Genomic DNA, 15,855 nt, shown 5'->3' on the forward strand with positions numbered 1-15,855 from the left:
AGGAGAATTCGACCGATGGTCGAACCTCGGATTCAGGAGGAGCAGTGTGGTTTTCGTCCTGGTCGCGGCACACTGGACCAGCTCTACACGCTCCATCGGGTGCTCGAGGGTTCATGGGAGTTTGCCCAACCAGTCCACATGTGTTTTGTGGATCTGGAGAAGGCATTCGACCATGTCCCTCGGGGCACCCTGTGGGGGGTGCTCCGGGAGTATGGGGTCCGGGGTCCTTTGCTAAGGGCTATCCGGTCCCTGTACGACCGCAGCAGGAGCTTGGTTCGCATTGCCGGTAGTAAGTCAAACCTGTTTCCAGTGCACGTTGGCCTCCGCCAGGGCTGCCCTTTGTCACCGGTTCTGTTCATTAATTTTATGGACAGAATTTGTAGGCGCAGCCAGGGTATAGAGGGGAGTTTAAGTATCTTGGGGTCTTGTTCACGAGTGAGGGACGGATGGAGTGTGATATCGATAGACGGATCGGTGCAGCATCTGCAGTGATGCGGTCGCTGTATCGGACCGTCGTGGTGAAGAGAGAGCTGAGTAGGGGGGCAAAGCTCTCGATTTACCGATCGATCTACGTTCCGATCCTCGCCTATGGTCATGAGATTTGGCTCATGACCGAAAGAACAAGATCGCGAGTACAAGCGGCCGAGATGAGTTTCCTCCGCAGGGTGGCTGGGCGCTCCCTTAGAGATAGGGTGAGGAGCTCGTCACTCGGGAGGAGCTCGGAGTCGAGCCGCTGCTCCTCCACGTCCAAAGGAGTCAGTTGAGGTGGCTCGGGCATCTTTTCCGGATACCCCCTGGACGCCTCGCTGGAGAGGTGTTCCGGGCACGTCCCACTGGGAGGAGGCCCCGGGGAAGACCCAGGACATGCTGGAGGGACTACATCTCTCGGCTGGCTTGGGAACGCCTTGGGGTTCCCCCGGAGGAGCTGGAGGAGGTGTGTGTGGATCGGGAGGTCTGGGCGGCTTTGCTTGAGCTGCTGCCCCCGTGACCCGACTCCGGATAAAGCGGAAGAAAATGGATGGATGGATGATTTATGTCTTCTCATATGTTCCACAGCTGATTCTTAGCCAGGATGATATGACAGTGGCCCTGAAGACTCTCAGTGAGAATCTGTCTGAGACCTCTGATGTCATCCCCCCTCCAGCTCCTCCCCCAAGCACTGAACCCTCTTCTGAGTCTACATCCAACAAAGACTGTCGTGACTCTGGAACAACAGGCACAGTTAGCAGTAAGGAGTCTCAATTTGTGTGTGTGTCAGCTGACGTCTTTTGCATAGTGTGGCTGTGTGTGTTCCAATGATGGGAAAAATGCTTTTCTTTATATAAAATGCAGACATTTTACTGTGAGACACAATATTTCCAGCACAGATACTATTGCAGTTGTTATTTTGAACTACGACTTGTGGGTTTGTTAGTCTGCCAAGGACATAATAAAATCATTGCCGTTTATTTGTCTGTCTGACTGACTGTTAGCAGGATTAAGTCAAAACTACTGCATGGATTTTAACAAAATTTTCACCACAGATGGATATTAGGCCATGGAAGACTCCACTGAAATTTTGGAGGTGATCCGAATTCTGGATCAAGATTTCACTTTATATAGTCTTTGAAGGATTACATCAAAACTACTTAATGGATTCTCGCCAACTTTGAACCACAGATTTATATTAGGGCATGGAAGACTCATTTTAAATTTGGAGGTGATCCAAATTCTGTCAGGAGTTCACTTTATAGGCTTTTAAGGATTACATCCAAACTACTGCATGGATTTAGACAAAACTTTCACCACAGATAGATATCAGGCCATGGAAGACTCCATTAAATTTTGGATTGGATCGGGATCAAGATCCCAATTCTGTATCATTTCTTAAATTTTCACCATTTTGAGGATCATCTCAAATCTGCTTGATAGATCTTGACAAAATTGAAATCACATGTGGCTGTTGTACAAAGAGACCCTGTTAGTGTCAGATGTTGGGAGTGATCCAGATAAATATGCAGCAGAAACGTATAACATTGCGATATTATACCAAGATCAGGAAGACACTATTTTGTTTTAGCTTGTGAATTAAATATCAGATTGAAACATCTTGATCAGTCAAGCATCTTGATCAGTCGGACCATTCTGGATCAGTATGCGATTATTACATTGTGTTGTGGAATCTAGAGCCAGGTAAATTCCGGGTCTTTTATTTTGAGTCCTTGTCAACCCTTGGCGGATGTCAGAAATCTCAGATTGCGCTTGTTTTTGTTTTGTTTTTTCCTTCCTCTATGCTGTAATCACTTCATACCATTGTAATTGCAGACAACACAGTGGTGACAGCTGCTGTGGTGGAGACTCATGAAAGCAGCAAACAGAAAAACACTCTAAAGTTGGACTTTAAGTTTGATTCCTTGACACTTGTCCTCTACAGTCCCAATGGCAGTGAGGTAAGGCACACTTGCTTTCAGTCAACTCGTTAAGTCAACACATGACAACATGTTGACATAGCATTACTCTACTGCTGATGTCCTTGTCCAGATTAATCTGTTGGACTCACGTGATGAACAGCTGAAGTTGGCAGAGTTTACTCTGGGCACCATCTCCACCTCTGTCCAGATGTTCTCTGACAGCTCCATGGAAGCCTCTGTCAAACTAGCTGCTTGCCTTCTAGATGACAAGAGGCCCAGAATCAAAATGGTCACCCCCAGGTACGAGGAACACACAAATGTATCACAACAGACATTTTCTGTTGCACATTTTTCCTCAACTTCGGAGATACATTTGTCACTGTAAATACAGGGCTACAGTACAATGTCTGTTCTTGTATTATTTCCAATTAAACCATACAGAAGAACATCTGTACCTGCAGCCATTGTCTGTAGAGCAGTGAATGGGGTCACAATGGATGAGAATCTATTTAAGGTGGTGTTTGAATATCCAAAAATATATACCAAAAAATTAGTTTGCTGTTCAGACTGCAGTAAAAATACAAAGCCCTGGTCAGACCAAATAATAAAGCCATGAATAATGAGCCACATATGGATTTGTCAGAAATTTCAGTGATTATTTGATTAATCAACCATGTATATGATGTTCTTCTGAAGGAATTGCAGTAATTACAGGGGAGGTGATGGTCTAGTGGTTAAGGTGTTAAGATCATGGGTTCAAATCCCCGCCTGACTGGAAAATCACTAAGGGCCCTTGGGCAAGGCTGTTAATCCCCTATTGCTCCCGGTGTGTAGTGAGTGCCTTGTATGGCAGCACCCTGACATTGGAGTGAATGTGAGCCATAATTGTAAAGCGCTTTGAGTGTCTGATGCAGATGGAAAAGCGCTATATAAATGCAGTCCATTTACCATTTAAACAGATGTTAAAAAAATGCTACAAGGGCTTTCTCAGAGCCTGTCCTGTCCTTGTAGTCATCAGGTACTCAGATAATGGTTCTTTAATGGCCTCGTACTCACCACTAACATCCTTGTTTGTTCTCGTAGTACCTTGTACGCAAATCGCCCCGCGCTATTTTTGCTAAATTTTGAACTCCACAAAATTAGCGCCACACTCAGAGATGAGTCTCGTTGTCTGAATAGTCTGCCTCTAAGAGCCACTATTCTCCCACATTTCTTGAATAACCCGACTTGCACAAAAAATTCATGCTACTTTATACAATTATAGACTTTTGATGAGGTGTACCTGTGATTATGCGGACCTTTTCAGGGTGAGGTTCACCTCATCCTGACCAGGTCCGCATAATCACGGGTACACCAAAATTAAAAGTCTATAACTGTTTTATTATATGGTAAACAAGAAAATTGGGAGTTTGTCAAACATACTAAAACTGAAAAATCAATCTCAAGTTTCAGCTCTTTATTATTACTGTCATACTGCACCAACAGGTCCAAAATACTTCATGAGCACAATCTCTAAAGCCCCTTTCACACCGGGGCTGCCTCGAGCTTCCTGTGGTGTCATGACGACGCAGGAATGTCTGTGTCAGGTGCGCGCAGCAGGGGGCAGAGAGAAGGTGAGAACGCAGCCTGCAGGTTCTCTGCACAGAGGAATCAGTGCAGTTTGGCTGCAGACAGACTGTGCACTCTGATTTATCTTCTAGTTTATATTTGTGCTGAGCTGCAGGTCTGCACTCTGAGTTCTGTTATAGTTTATCTTTCCTACTTTAACCGAGAGATGCGCGTGCGCACGCGCGTGGACGATTCATCTGAGAATGTGGAGATGTCTGGAGTTATACTTGATGTGGACATGTCCTGTCAATCAGTCTGTGAGCAGGACTTTATGGACTGTATTTAAACACATTTGTGAGAGAAGACCGAGGAGCTGCTGTAGCCAGCAGCGTTTTTTTTTCTGTGCCCTTAGTTTTTACTGCATTTGTGTACACGACGTAGTCATGACGACACACGACGCAACTCGAAGCGGGCAAAAGTAGGCATTGTATCGTGTTATCTGATTGGTCATTATCGATAGAAGGCGTCGCTCGATTGGCTAGCACTACGCTGCACGCGAGGTGTACTCGGCTCCACCAGCGGTCAACTCGGCATGTGGTACAGCTCAAAGTGGCGAATGGGCCAATCAGAAGTGGGCAAAATCACATACCATATAATAAAGCTCATTATTCATCGTTCGTTATTCGGTGGGACCAGGGCTTAAGTAACATGACAACATGCCAAGGTTTCATATTCATCTACCAGGGGTCTTATTTATAAAGCTGTATATTCAGAGTTGGCATATTAAGCTGTGTTTATGTATGGTTCTCTTTTAGCGACCTGTCATCATGGAAATTTTCATACTTGCACTGGCCTGCTGTCGACTTCCATTTCAGCCGTGAATAGATGTAGACACTCCTTCAGATAATCATTTCCTCTACCCATGCAACCTGCATGTTTCTATCATTCAAAAGATGGACCCGCTCTGTCACAGAGGAGAACAGTACACACGTGGTAGAAAAGAAAAACTTTGAACAAATGTGAAATTAAGATACGAAGGCAAGGAAATCACAAACAGAAGAGCCACAGAATAGGTAAAAGTAATGTAGGCTGTCAACTTACACAGGTTCATCAAATTTGCAGCAAACATGTCATGCATCCCCTCAAGGTCTAAGGCATCTTCAGTGATGACTCACCTTGACCTAAATTTGAATGTTATAGGGCCAAAAATATCTGTAAAATTGTACTCCCAATAACCTTCCAAAGAAATGACTCAAGTTTACCAAATAGGGCACAACGATGCATCTGTTGAAGGTCTAGGTCAAGTTTGACAATGATTGAGCTTCACCTAGTTTTGAAGGTCACAAAGCCAAAGTCCGCATCCATATGTTTCTCTAAATTTCCAAGGATTTCAGTTGCAACAAGGATGCATCCCTTGAAGATGTAGGTCAAGTTCTTACTCAGGCCTTGTGGTCTTCATGCTCTTTTCACTAAGATTCCACTTTGTTTCCCCACACGTTTTCAAAACTAGTAAAATCATGACTTACAAGTTGTTCCTGGTTGTCTTTTTTCTCTTTGAATGTAGCCTCCCCAATAAAAGCTTGGTAACTAGCCTCACAAATAAGTATGGGACTACACGCATTTTTGAATTGGTGTCTCAAATTGGCCATAGATGTGACTGAATTTGTCTGTCTACATGTGGCCCTGTGATAGATTGGTATCCTGCCTCACACCTTGTGACTGCTGGGATAGGCTCCAGCCCCCCCGGTGACCCTTGATTTGAGTAAGCGGGTATAGAAAATGAATAAATGAACTACACACATTTCCGCGACCTTTACGCCAATGTTGCTTTTTTTATTATTTTTTTTTAATGAGGCCTGAGCTCTGTTAGAAAAATGACTATTAAGTCTGTGGTTGTAACAACTAACATCAACCCACAAGCTGTGAATGTTTATCTTTTATATCACTGTAACTTTAGGATAATGAAACTTGTAATTTTGTCAACACTTTTTGCTTCTCTTATCTGAACAGAGCTTTACAGTGCATCCAGAAAGTATTCACAGTGCTTCACTTTTTTGACATTTTATGTTCCAGCCTTATTCCCTCAAAATTCAACTCACAACACCCTATAATGGCAACATGAAAAAGTTTTTTTTTTTTTTTCATGCAAATTGACGAAAAAAAACTAAGAAATCACATGTATGTAAGTATTCACACCCTTTGCTCAATACTTTGTTGATGCACCTTTGGCAGCAATTACTGCCTCAAGACTTCTTGAATATGATGCCACAAGCTTGGTGCACCTATCTTATCTAGTTTTGTCCATTCCTCTTTGCAGTACCCCTCAAGCTCCATCAGGTTGCATGGGGAGCATCGGTGCATAGACATTTTCAGATCTCTCTAGAGATGTTCAGTCGGTTTCAGATCTGGGCTCTGGCTGGGCCACTCAAAGACATTCAGAAAATTGTCCTCAACAGGTGCTAGCCATTTGAGTGCTCTTATCACAAAGGGGAGAAGTCAGTGCTTTTTAGTGCTACGTGTCCATGACAGGGTGAGAAACAGGTGAAAGTGCACTCATGGTTAAGAGACAAGCAACTCCAGGCCCCCTTGTTGACCCCCAGCGGGATACCTGGCTGTGTGGACAGATGCATAATCCAGTGTGTAAAGTCTCCAAACTTAATTCTTATGAGGAAAAGAACAGGGTTGCGGATCTGTCCTCGCACAGACAGGAGCAGGAGTCAGATTTAGTCCCCGCAGGGCAGGGTCAGGTGCTTTTGGAGGTGAGCTCGCTGCACTGGCTGATGGAGGAAACTGCGAACTGGAGACTGGGGCTATGCGGGTGCAAGGCAAGGCAGCGTGTGGTAACAACAGTGACGTGCGGTGAGGTTGATGGCTGGTGAGGCACTGACTTCATCACAATCATATTTACAAACATATGAACTCGACAGAGCAGCTTATTCACCGTTTCATTGGCAGCAGTTAAGTTATGTTTAAACTCTCATATCAGCATTCTTTACACATACAAACTGTAGCATACAAAAACATTTAATAAAAAGTTATTATGGTCTTACCTTTACTTATAAATAGAGACGGGTATTGATAAGATTTTATCAATATCGATGCCATTATCGATTCCGCGTATCGATCTGATTCCTTATCGATTCCCTTATCGATACCTCTTGTGAATTTTCTGTGTACTGAAAGTAGGCTTTACAGGTTTTCTGTGTCAACAACATTTTAAATTGGTCACTAGATCCTGGATCTCTGGGACATAAATAAAATCTGTAGTTTTTGTCAAAAGCATTTCCTTTCAGACATTTTGGCATGAATGTCTCTCCATACCTCTTAGCTGAGCTCAGCCAGCTGCTGCACTTCAGCACAGGAAGTCTCAATTTGGGAGGAAAAAAAAGTTTTCATTGATTGAACTCCAATCAATCAGACAGAACTCCCTTCTGTCTGATCATTTTTTAATAACATTTACATTTACCCTGATGGACTACCCTGCAGTGGGGAATAAGTTTCATTACACTAGAAGTCTTTCAGAAAGCGCTGTAACTAGGTTTAAGGATATGATTCCTTCGTTATGTTCTCTAATGTCATATACCAACACAGAGCAGAGTAGCTACCTAAACTCTGTAAGGGAGTTAGAGTATTTCGTCAATAGTTTTACATCCTCTTTGAAGACAACTTTGGATGCTGTAGCTCCTCTGAAAAAGAGAGCTTTAAATCAGAAGTGTCTGACTCCGTGGTATAACTCACAAACTCATAGCTTAAAGCAGATAACCCGTAAGTTGGAGAGGAAATGGCGTCTCACTAATTTAGAAGATCTTCACTTAGCCTGGAAAAAGAGTTTGTTGCTCTATAAAAAAGCCCTCCGTAAAGCTAGGACATCTTTCTACTCATCACTAATTGAAGAAAATAAGAATAACCTCAGGTTTCTTTTCAGCACTGTAGCTAGGCTGACAAAGAGTCAGAGCTCTATTGAGCTGAGTATTCCATTAACTTTAACTAGTAATGACTTCATGACTTTCTTTGCTAACAAAATTTTAACTATTAGAGAAAAAATTACTCATAACCATCCCAAAGACGTATCGTTATCTTTGGCTGCTTTCAGTGATGCCGGTATTTGGTTAGACTCTTTCTCTCCGGTTGTTCTGTCTGAGTTATTTTCATTGGTTCCTTCGTCCAAACCATCGGCATGTTTATTGGACCCCATTCCTGCCAGGCTGCTCAAGGAAGTCCTACCATTATTTAATGCTTCAATCTTAAATATGATCAATCTGTCTTTGTTAGTTGGTTATGTACCACAGGCCTTTAAGGTGGCAGTAATTAAACCATTACTTAAAAAGCCATCACTTGACCCAGCTATCTTAGCTAATTATAGGCCAATTTCCAACCTTCCTTTTCTCTCAAAGATTCTTGAGAGGGTAGTTGTAAAACAGCTAACTGATCACCTGCAGAGGAATGGTCTATTTGAAGAGTTTCAGTCAGGTTTTAGAATTCATCATAGTACAGAAACAGCATTAGTGAAGGTTACAAATTATCTTCTTTTGGCTTCGGACAGTGGACTTATTTCTGTGCTTGTTCTGTTGGACCTCAGTGCTGCTTTTGATACTGTTGACCATAAAATTTTATTACAGAGATTAGAGCATGTCATAGGTATTAAAGGCACTGCGCTGCGGTGGTTTGAATCATATTTGTCTAATAGATTACAGTTTGTTCATGTAAATGGGGAATCTTCTTCACAGACTAAAGTTAATTATGGAGTTCCACAAGGTTCTGTGCTAGGACCAATTTTATTCACTTTATGCATGCTTCCCTTAGGCAGTATTATTAGAACGTATTGCTTAAATTTTCATTGTTACGCAGATGATACCCAGCTTTATCTATCCATGAAGCCAGAGGATACACACCAATTAGCTAAACTGCAGGATTGTCTTACAGACATAAAGACATGGATGACCTCTAATTTCCTGCTTTTAAACTCAGATAAAACTGAAGTTATTGTTACTTGGCCCCACAAATCTTAGAAGCATGGTGTCTAACCAGATCGTTACTCTGGATGGCATTTCCCTGATCTCTAGTAATACTGTGAGAAATCTTGGAGTCATTTTTGATCAGGATATGTCATTCAAAGCGCATATTAAACAAATATGTAGGACTGCCTTTTTGCATTTACGCAATATCTCTAAAATCAGAAAGGTCTTGTCTCAGAGTGATGCTGAAAAACTAATTCATGCATTTATTTCCTCTAGGCTGGACTATTGTAATTCATTATTATCAGGTTGTCCTAAAAGTTCCCTAAAAAGCCTTCAGTTGGTTCAGAATGCTGCAGCTAGAGTACTGACGGGGACTAGCAGGAGAGAGCATATCTCACCCGTGTTGGCCTCTCTTCATTGGCTTCCTGTTAATTCTAGAATAGAATTTAAAATTCTTCTTCTTACTTATAAGGTTTTGAATAATCAGGTCCCATCTTATCTTAGGGACCTCGTAGTACCATATCACCCCAATAGAGCGCTTCGCTTTCAGACTGCAGGCTTACTTGTAGTTCCTAGGGTTTGTAAGAGTAGAATGGGAGGCAGAGCCTTCAGCTTTCAGGCTCCTCTCCTGTGGAACCAGCTCCCAATTCAGATCAGGGAGACAGATACCCTCTCTACTTTTAAGATTAGGCTTAAAACTTTCCTTTTCGCTAAGGCTTATAGTTAGGGCTGGATCGGGTGACCCTGGACCATCCCTTGGTTATGCTGCTTTAGACGTAGATTGTGGGGGGGTTCCCATGATGCACTGTTTCTTTCTCTTTTTGCTCCGTATGCATCACTCTGCATTTAATCATTAGTGATCGATCTCTGCCCCCCTTCACGGCATGTCTTTTTCCTGGTTTTTTCCCTCAGCCCCAACCAGTCTCAGCAGAAGACTGCCCCTCCCTGAGCCTGGTTCTGCTGGAGGTTTCTTCCTGTTAAAAGGGAGTTTTTCCTTCCCACTGTTGCCAAGTGCTTGCTCATAGGGGGTCGTTTTGACCGTTGGGGTTTTTCATAATTATTGTATGGCCTTGCCTTACAATATGGAGCGCCTTGGGGCAACTGTTTGTTGTGATTTGGTGCTATATAAGAAAAAAGTTGATTGAAGTTGATTGATTGCAGTTTGTAGTACAGCGTTTGGTTCATTTGATTTAAACAGTGTTTCGCTTTGAAGTTATTAATTCTGACTGGACTCTATCATTCTAACTTGACTCGGCAGAGAGCCGTGCAGCGTTTGGAGCTGTGTGAACAGAACAGAGGACGATTCTCTTTACTTTCTCACAAGACAGGAGTCTCAGTTAGTAACTTTAATCTGCACAAAATTCTCACGATTGACATATTCAGGGATGAAAGTGGTGAAAAACAACAACAAAAAAAAGCTGAAACCCAAAATTAACCCCAACCACCATCCGCACGAAAATTTTTGAATTCTCGAAGCTCTGAAATGCAATCTGGGGCTGTTCTGGACAATGAACTGCAATGAGTGCAGCATCCATTTTGGTGAGGAAAAAAAAAAACAGCTTTCCTTATTCAAATTCATTTTCTTTCATTTTCTCGCTTGGCAGATAGTTCTGGAGGAAATCACTGAAGAAATGAACAAATTGAAAATGTGGTTTGACCGAAACAAATTGTCATTAAACTTAAATAAAACAGGGATGAAGTGGAGGTGTAAGAGTCACTAGGTGTTCACAGGAAACAGATATTTATGTTCATTGTTAGTTGGTTTTATCTTTTCTGTTGTTTTGTTTTATCAGGTTCTTTGTCTCTTTCTCTAAAATTGTATTGTAGCATTATTAGTTACTATTGTTGTTGTTGCTATTATTAATATATAAATAAAAATAACAAAAAATTACAATTGTAATACATTTGACTCTTTTACGACAAACGCTGAGCCATTAATTATTACACAGAAAACAAATGCACACAAACGTGCTGAGATGCGAACAGCTTAATGCTAACTTTAACATTGAAAACGCCATAGACATCCTAATGCGTTAGCATCGGTCCCATTTTTAAGTTATAAAATACATGTATCAACTGTTTCAGAAGACCATAACAGGTCAATTTAGCATATAAAAGGTAAATATTACTGACAGACATATGCTCTTTAGGGTTTTAGCTGGGTAAAAAATAAGATAAAGCAAAATAAAACAAAGAACCAACGAAGCAGCAGATCGAAGCACTGCTTCATTGATTCAAGGTTCAAAGCAAAGCCGCGCTGCAGAAACAGTTGATTACAGACCTGCTGTTGGATCTGTAATCAATGTAGACAAATTATAATTTTCCTGACAAACACCCCCCAAAACAGCAGCCACTCTGAAGGACCGATAAGGGAATCGTTAAGCAAAAAGGCTATTGATGTTGATGGATCGAATCATTTCTTACCGATACCCAAAAAGAACCGGTTCCCGATACCCATCCCTACTTATAAATGAAGTCCATGTGCTGCTTCTTCTGAACAAAAGCATCGCTAACTCGTTTGAAGATGTTTACCTTATCTTCCTTCGGTTTTAAAAGTCTCTCTGTCTCTGGAGATCACTGCCAGGGAAGAAAGTCGTCCTTCATCAGTCATGTTCCGACTGTATGTTTGGAGCCTTTTCTGGCTTTGAATGTGAGTGGTTGAGCACTCGTCTGTGATGACACTGGTTTGTAAATTCTTCAGGTTACAATATCCCATCTGTGTCCTGACATTGTCACAAGTAGAGAAAAGAAGACAGGAAAAGCAAAAAGGCATTCCTTGCTGGACATCCACACAGCCAGACTTTTCATGTGTCCCACTCCATTTGATAGTGGGTCTTCTGTTGTCTGAAGCAAACCTTTTGGCTCTGGTGTTGGTTGTCCTTTAATTATTACCTCCTGCTTCGATTGAACATCCACTTTTAAAAAATGGTTTCAGTTTGGATATGTAATCCTCCATTCTGAAAGTAAAGTCCAGAAGAGGAAAAATAAATGAACGGCTGCTGTTGTAGCTTGCTGTCACTTATTCTGCAGCTGAGGAGTTGCTGCAAGAAGAATTCCTGGGCTCACTAGTGCCCCCTACCATGAGGCATGAGAACTGCGTGCCTCACTTGTTGCCTTTTTGCAGCCATTTTATGATCGCTCAGCACACAAAACACATTACGCACACATACAGCTGTTGACAAAAAACACTGTACATTATGTACATCAGCTAAACTATGGAATTTAAGTTCATACAGCCAAAGTGTTTGACCATTTTAATAGTGATATACAGAGAGACAGTCACACTGCATAGCATGCCAGCAGTTAGCCCAGTGATTGCGCAATCCACTTTGAGGCTCAGCCTCCCCTGACCACATGTCAGTGGGTAAGAAAGGCGAGGATGTAAGGGAGGGAGAGGGGAGGAGGATGAGAACAGCTGTGACTGGCTGGCAAACCTGGCCACCTGCGATGCTGTGAGGAAATGACAGCCACACATTGCATCTGATGTTCTGGACTTCCCCGCGATCCTCAGCTGCTGGTTATCGCCATATGGCTGCTGCAGTTCTCTGTGCGACCTCGCGACATAATACCAACCAAAACACAGCGCGATGACATCACCTCCAAAATGTTTGAAGGGGAGAAAAATGCAATCCGACCTTCTTATTTATTTTTTTAAAACATTGAAAGTTTAAGCAGTTTCCTTTAATGACGGGAAAAAGACGAAAGTCTCTTCGAGTGGGGCTCTGGTCATAATAAGAATTATGCACAAAATGAAAGAAACTTTCAGGGTTTGCTCTTGATGACATAAGCTTTGATTTAAGATGTGGAGGCGTTCACAGTTTGATCCCTGGGGGCAGCTAGAGGTCACTGACCTGTAAGATATGAAATTTCTATGTATTAAATTAGAAATTGATGTGTCTTAGGATCTAAATGTGATGGAAATGTGAACTAAATGTATATTTCCATGTTTCTGAGCATGAAAAACTCACTTCTGATATGTCCAATACCTCCAGAGGTAAATAACAGTCACTCTTAGGGGTCAGAGGTTCAGGTCACTTGAAAAGATCCCACATTTTGGTCATTCTAAATATAAAATGTACAGCTTCTTTGTGTTTTATCAAACAATTACATGATTTTCAATTCATTTATATAGCGCCAAATCACAACAGAGTTGCCTCAAGGCACTTCACACAAGTAAGGTCTAACCTTACTAACCCCCAGAGCAACAGTGGTAAGGAAAACTCCCTCTGAGGAAGAAACCTCAAGCAGACCAGACTCAAAGGGGTGACCCTCTGCTTGGGCCATGCTACAAACACAAATTACAGAACAATTCACAAAACAAATATACAGGAAATGCTGTTGGTGCACAGGACAGGAGGGTTTCCAGCACAAATACAATTCCCATCTCTGGATGGAGCTGCACCTTAAACAGAGAGAAAAAACAGAATCAGGCATCTGAAAGACAAGAAATCCGGTATAATTTGTCAGCATTAAACAGCAAAAAAAACCAAGAAATACTAAGGTGATTGCTGGCCACTAGCCCTAAGCTTCACTAAAAGACAGTATTTAGGTAAAGTTGAGGCTGTGGCCCGCTCAGTTTCCTAATAAAATTAACTCTTTAAAATTAACTTGAAAGTCTCCACAGAATCTGACTGTTTTATTGATGCAGGGAGATCATTCCACAGAACAGGGGCATGATAAGAGAAAGCTCTGTGACCTGCAGACTTCTTATTCACCCTGGGGACACAAAGTAGTCCTGCACCCTGAGAACGCAAAGCCCGGGCCGGTACATAAGGTTTAATTATGTCAGCAAGGTAGGGAGGTACCAGTCCATGAACAATTTTATAGACTAGTAGCAGAACCTTAAAATCTGAACTCAATGGGACAGGAAGCCAGTGAAGGGATGCCAAAATGGGTGTAATGTGGTTGAACTTTCTGCTTCGTGTCAAAAGTCTGGCTGCAGCATTTTGAACCATTTGCAGAGCCCTAATGCTAAACTGTGGTAAACCAGAAAATAGAACATTGCAGTAGTCCAGTCTAGAAGAGATAAATGCATGGATCAGGGTCTCAGCATCAGCCATAGACAGGATGGGATGAATCTTCACTATATTTCGCAGGTGGAAAAAAGCAGTCTTCGTAATATTTCTAATGTGGAGGTCAAAGGACAATGTAGGATCAAAAATTACCCCAAGGTTCCTCACTTTGTCAGTGTGATGCATGACACACGAGCCTAGGTTAAGCATTAGCTGGTCAAATTGATGCCGATGTCTCACTGGACCAAGAACCATCATTTCAGTCTTATCAGAGTTTAAAAGTAGGAAGTTTCTAGACATCCAACTTCTCACTGATGCAAGGCAATCTTCTAAGGATTTTATGTGAACGAGATTACCAGCAGTTATCGACATGTATAACTGAGTATCTTCAGCATAGCAGTAAAAGGTAATCCTAAAATGCTGCAGTATGTGCCCAAGGGGCGCTATATAAAGGGAGAAAAGCAGGGGGCCTAAGACGGCCCCTGTGGAACCCCAAATTTCATGTCACTAAGGTTAGAGGTAGTGTTACTGTACAAAACACAGTGAGAATGACTGGTCAAGTATGACGTCAGCCATGCAAGGGCACTCCCAGTAATCCCAAAATGATTTCCCATTCTAGCAAGTAAAATATGATGAGCCACGGTATCAAATACAGGACTGAGATCTAACAGCACCAGAACCATAGTGGTGTCCGAATCCATCGTAAGCAGAAGATCATTCACCACTTTAGTGAGAGCCGTCTCTGTGGAATGATATTTTCTAAAAGCAGACTGCAGTGGCTCAAAGAGATTCTCAGTAAGATAGTCCACGAGTTGCTGTGACACCACTTTTTCCAGAATTTTAGAGCAAAATGATAGATTTGTTATCGGCCGATTGTTTTTTCAATACACTAGGGTCAAGATTAGGTTTCTTAAGTAATGGTTTAATTACTGCAGATGTGAAACATTTAGGAACAGATCCAGAAGTTAAAGAACAGCACAGTCGGCCCAAGAGTGGGCCATAGGTCCTTAAACAGTTTTGTTAGTATAGGATCAAATAAACAGGTTGTGCTTTTTGTTGACATTACGAGTTTTGTCAGCATGCCTAGTGAGATACTATCAAATTCTGTAAATCTAGGTAATACCTCAGTAATGGCACCCACCTCAATAGCAGGGCGTAGTGGCTGGGTTAGGGCATGCTGGGATATGTTTAACCTAATGTCTTCAATTTTCTTCTCAAAGTAATCCAGGAAATCTTGTGCTGTTAAAGGAGAGCAAACTACAGGTGGTTGTCCATGAATAAGTCTTGCCACCGTGTCGAGCAAGAACTTTGAGTTATACTTGTTTTTGTTGAACAGATCAGAGTAATAGATCCGCTTTGTAGCCAGTAATGCATGCTTATAGTCTAAGATAGTGTCACGCCATGCAAGGTGGAAAACTTCTCATTTTGAACGACGCCATTTCCGTTCTAGACCTCTTGCCTTATGCTTGAGGTCACGCAGGTAATCATTGAACCAAGGTGACTGTGTTTTGGGGGAGCGCGGTTTTAACATAGGTGGCACAGTCATGTCGAGTGTAGTTTTGAGCACTGAGTTTAAACTGTCCACAAGACTGTCTACTGATTGGGTATTTGCCAAATGTGAGGCAAAGACATCAGGCAGTTTAGCTTCAAATTCAGCCTTAGTTGAGGAGTTGATGCAGGTTGTTGTTCCACTAAACGGCAGCGAAACTGTAAACTTAATAAGTGAGTGATCAGAGACCACTGATGTAAGAGGCATGATGTCAGTATTCGTGACAGCAATACCATGTGCAAGAACCAGATCCAGGGTATTTCTGCTAATGTGATTCGAGTCACGAATGCATTGCCGAAATCTTAATGCATCCACAATTTCCATAAATGATTTGCAGAGGGGATCAGAAGGCTTATTTATATGAACATTTAAAGTCACCAATAATCAGAATGTAATCT

The 15,855-nt window shown here is 42.1% G+C and overlaps 1 protein-coding gene across 1 annotated transcript in view; it reads left to right on the forward strand.

The window, feature by feature from the left end:
* vps13a (vacuolar protein sorting 13 homolog A) overlaps positions 1–15,855 on the forward strand; it is a 178,007-nt gene that overhangs the window by 77,361 nt on the left and 84,791 nt on the right. The window contains 3 exon segments of the mRNA XM_034170409.1: positions 1,057–1,228; positions 2,305–2,429; positions 2,521–2,690. Of these exon segments, the coding sequence (XP_034026300.1) occupies positions 1,057–1,228; positions 2,305–2,429; positions 2,521–2,690 (467 nt within the window).

The sequence above is a fragment of the Thalassophryne amazonica genome, chromosome 5, assembly GCF_902500255.1.
Source record: "Thalassophryne amazonica chromosome 5, fThaAma1.1, whole genome shotgun sequence".
Lineage (NCBI taxonomy): Eukaryota > Metazoa > Chordata > Actinopteri > Batrachoidiformes > Batrachoididae > Thalassophryne > Thalassophryne amazonica.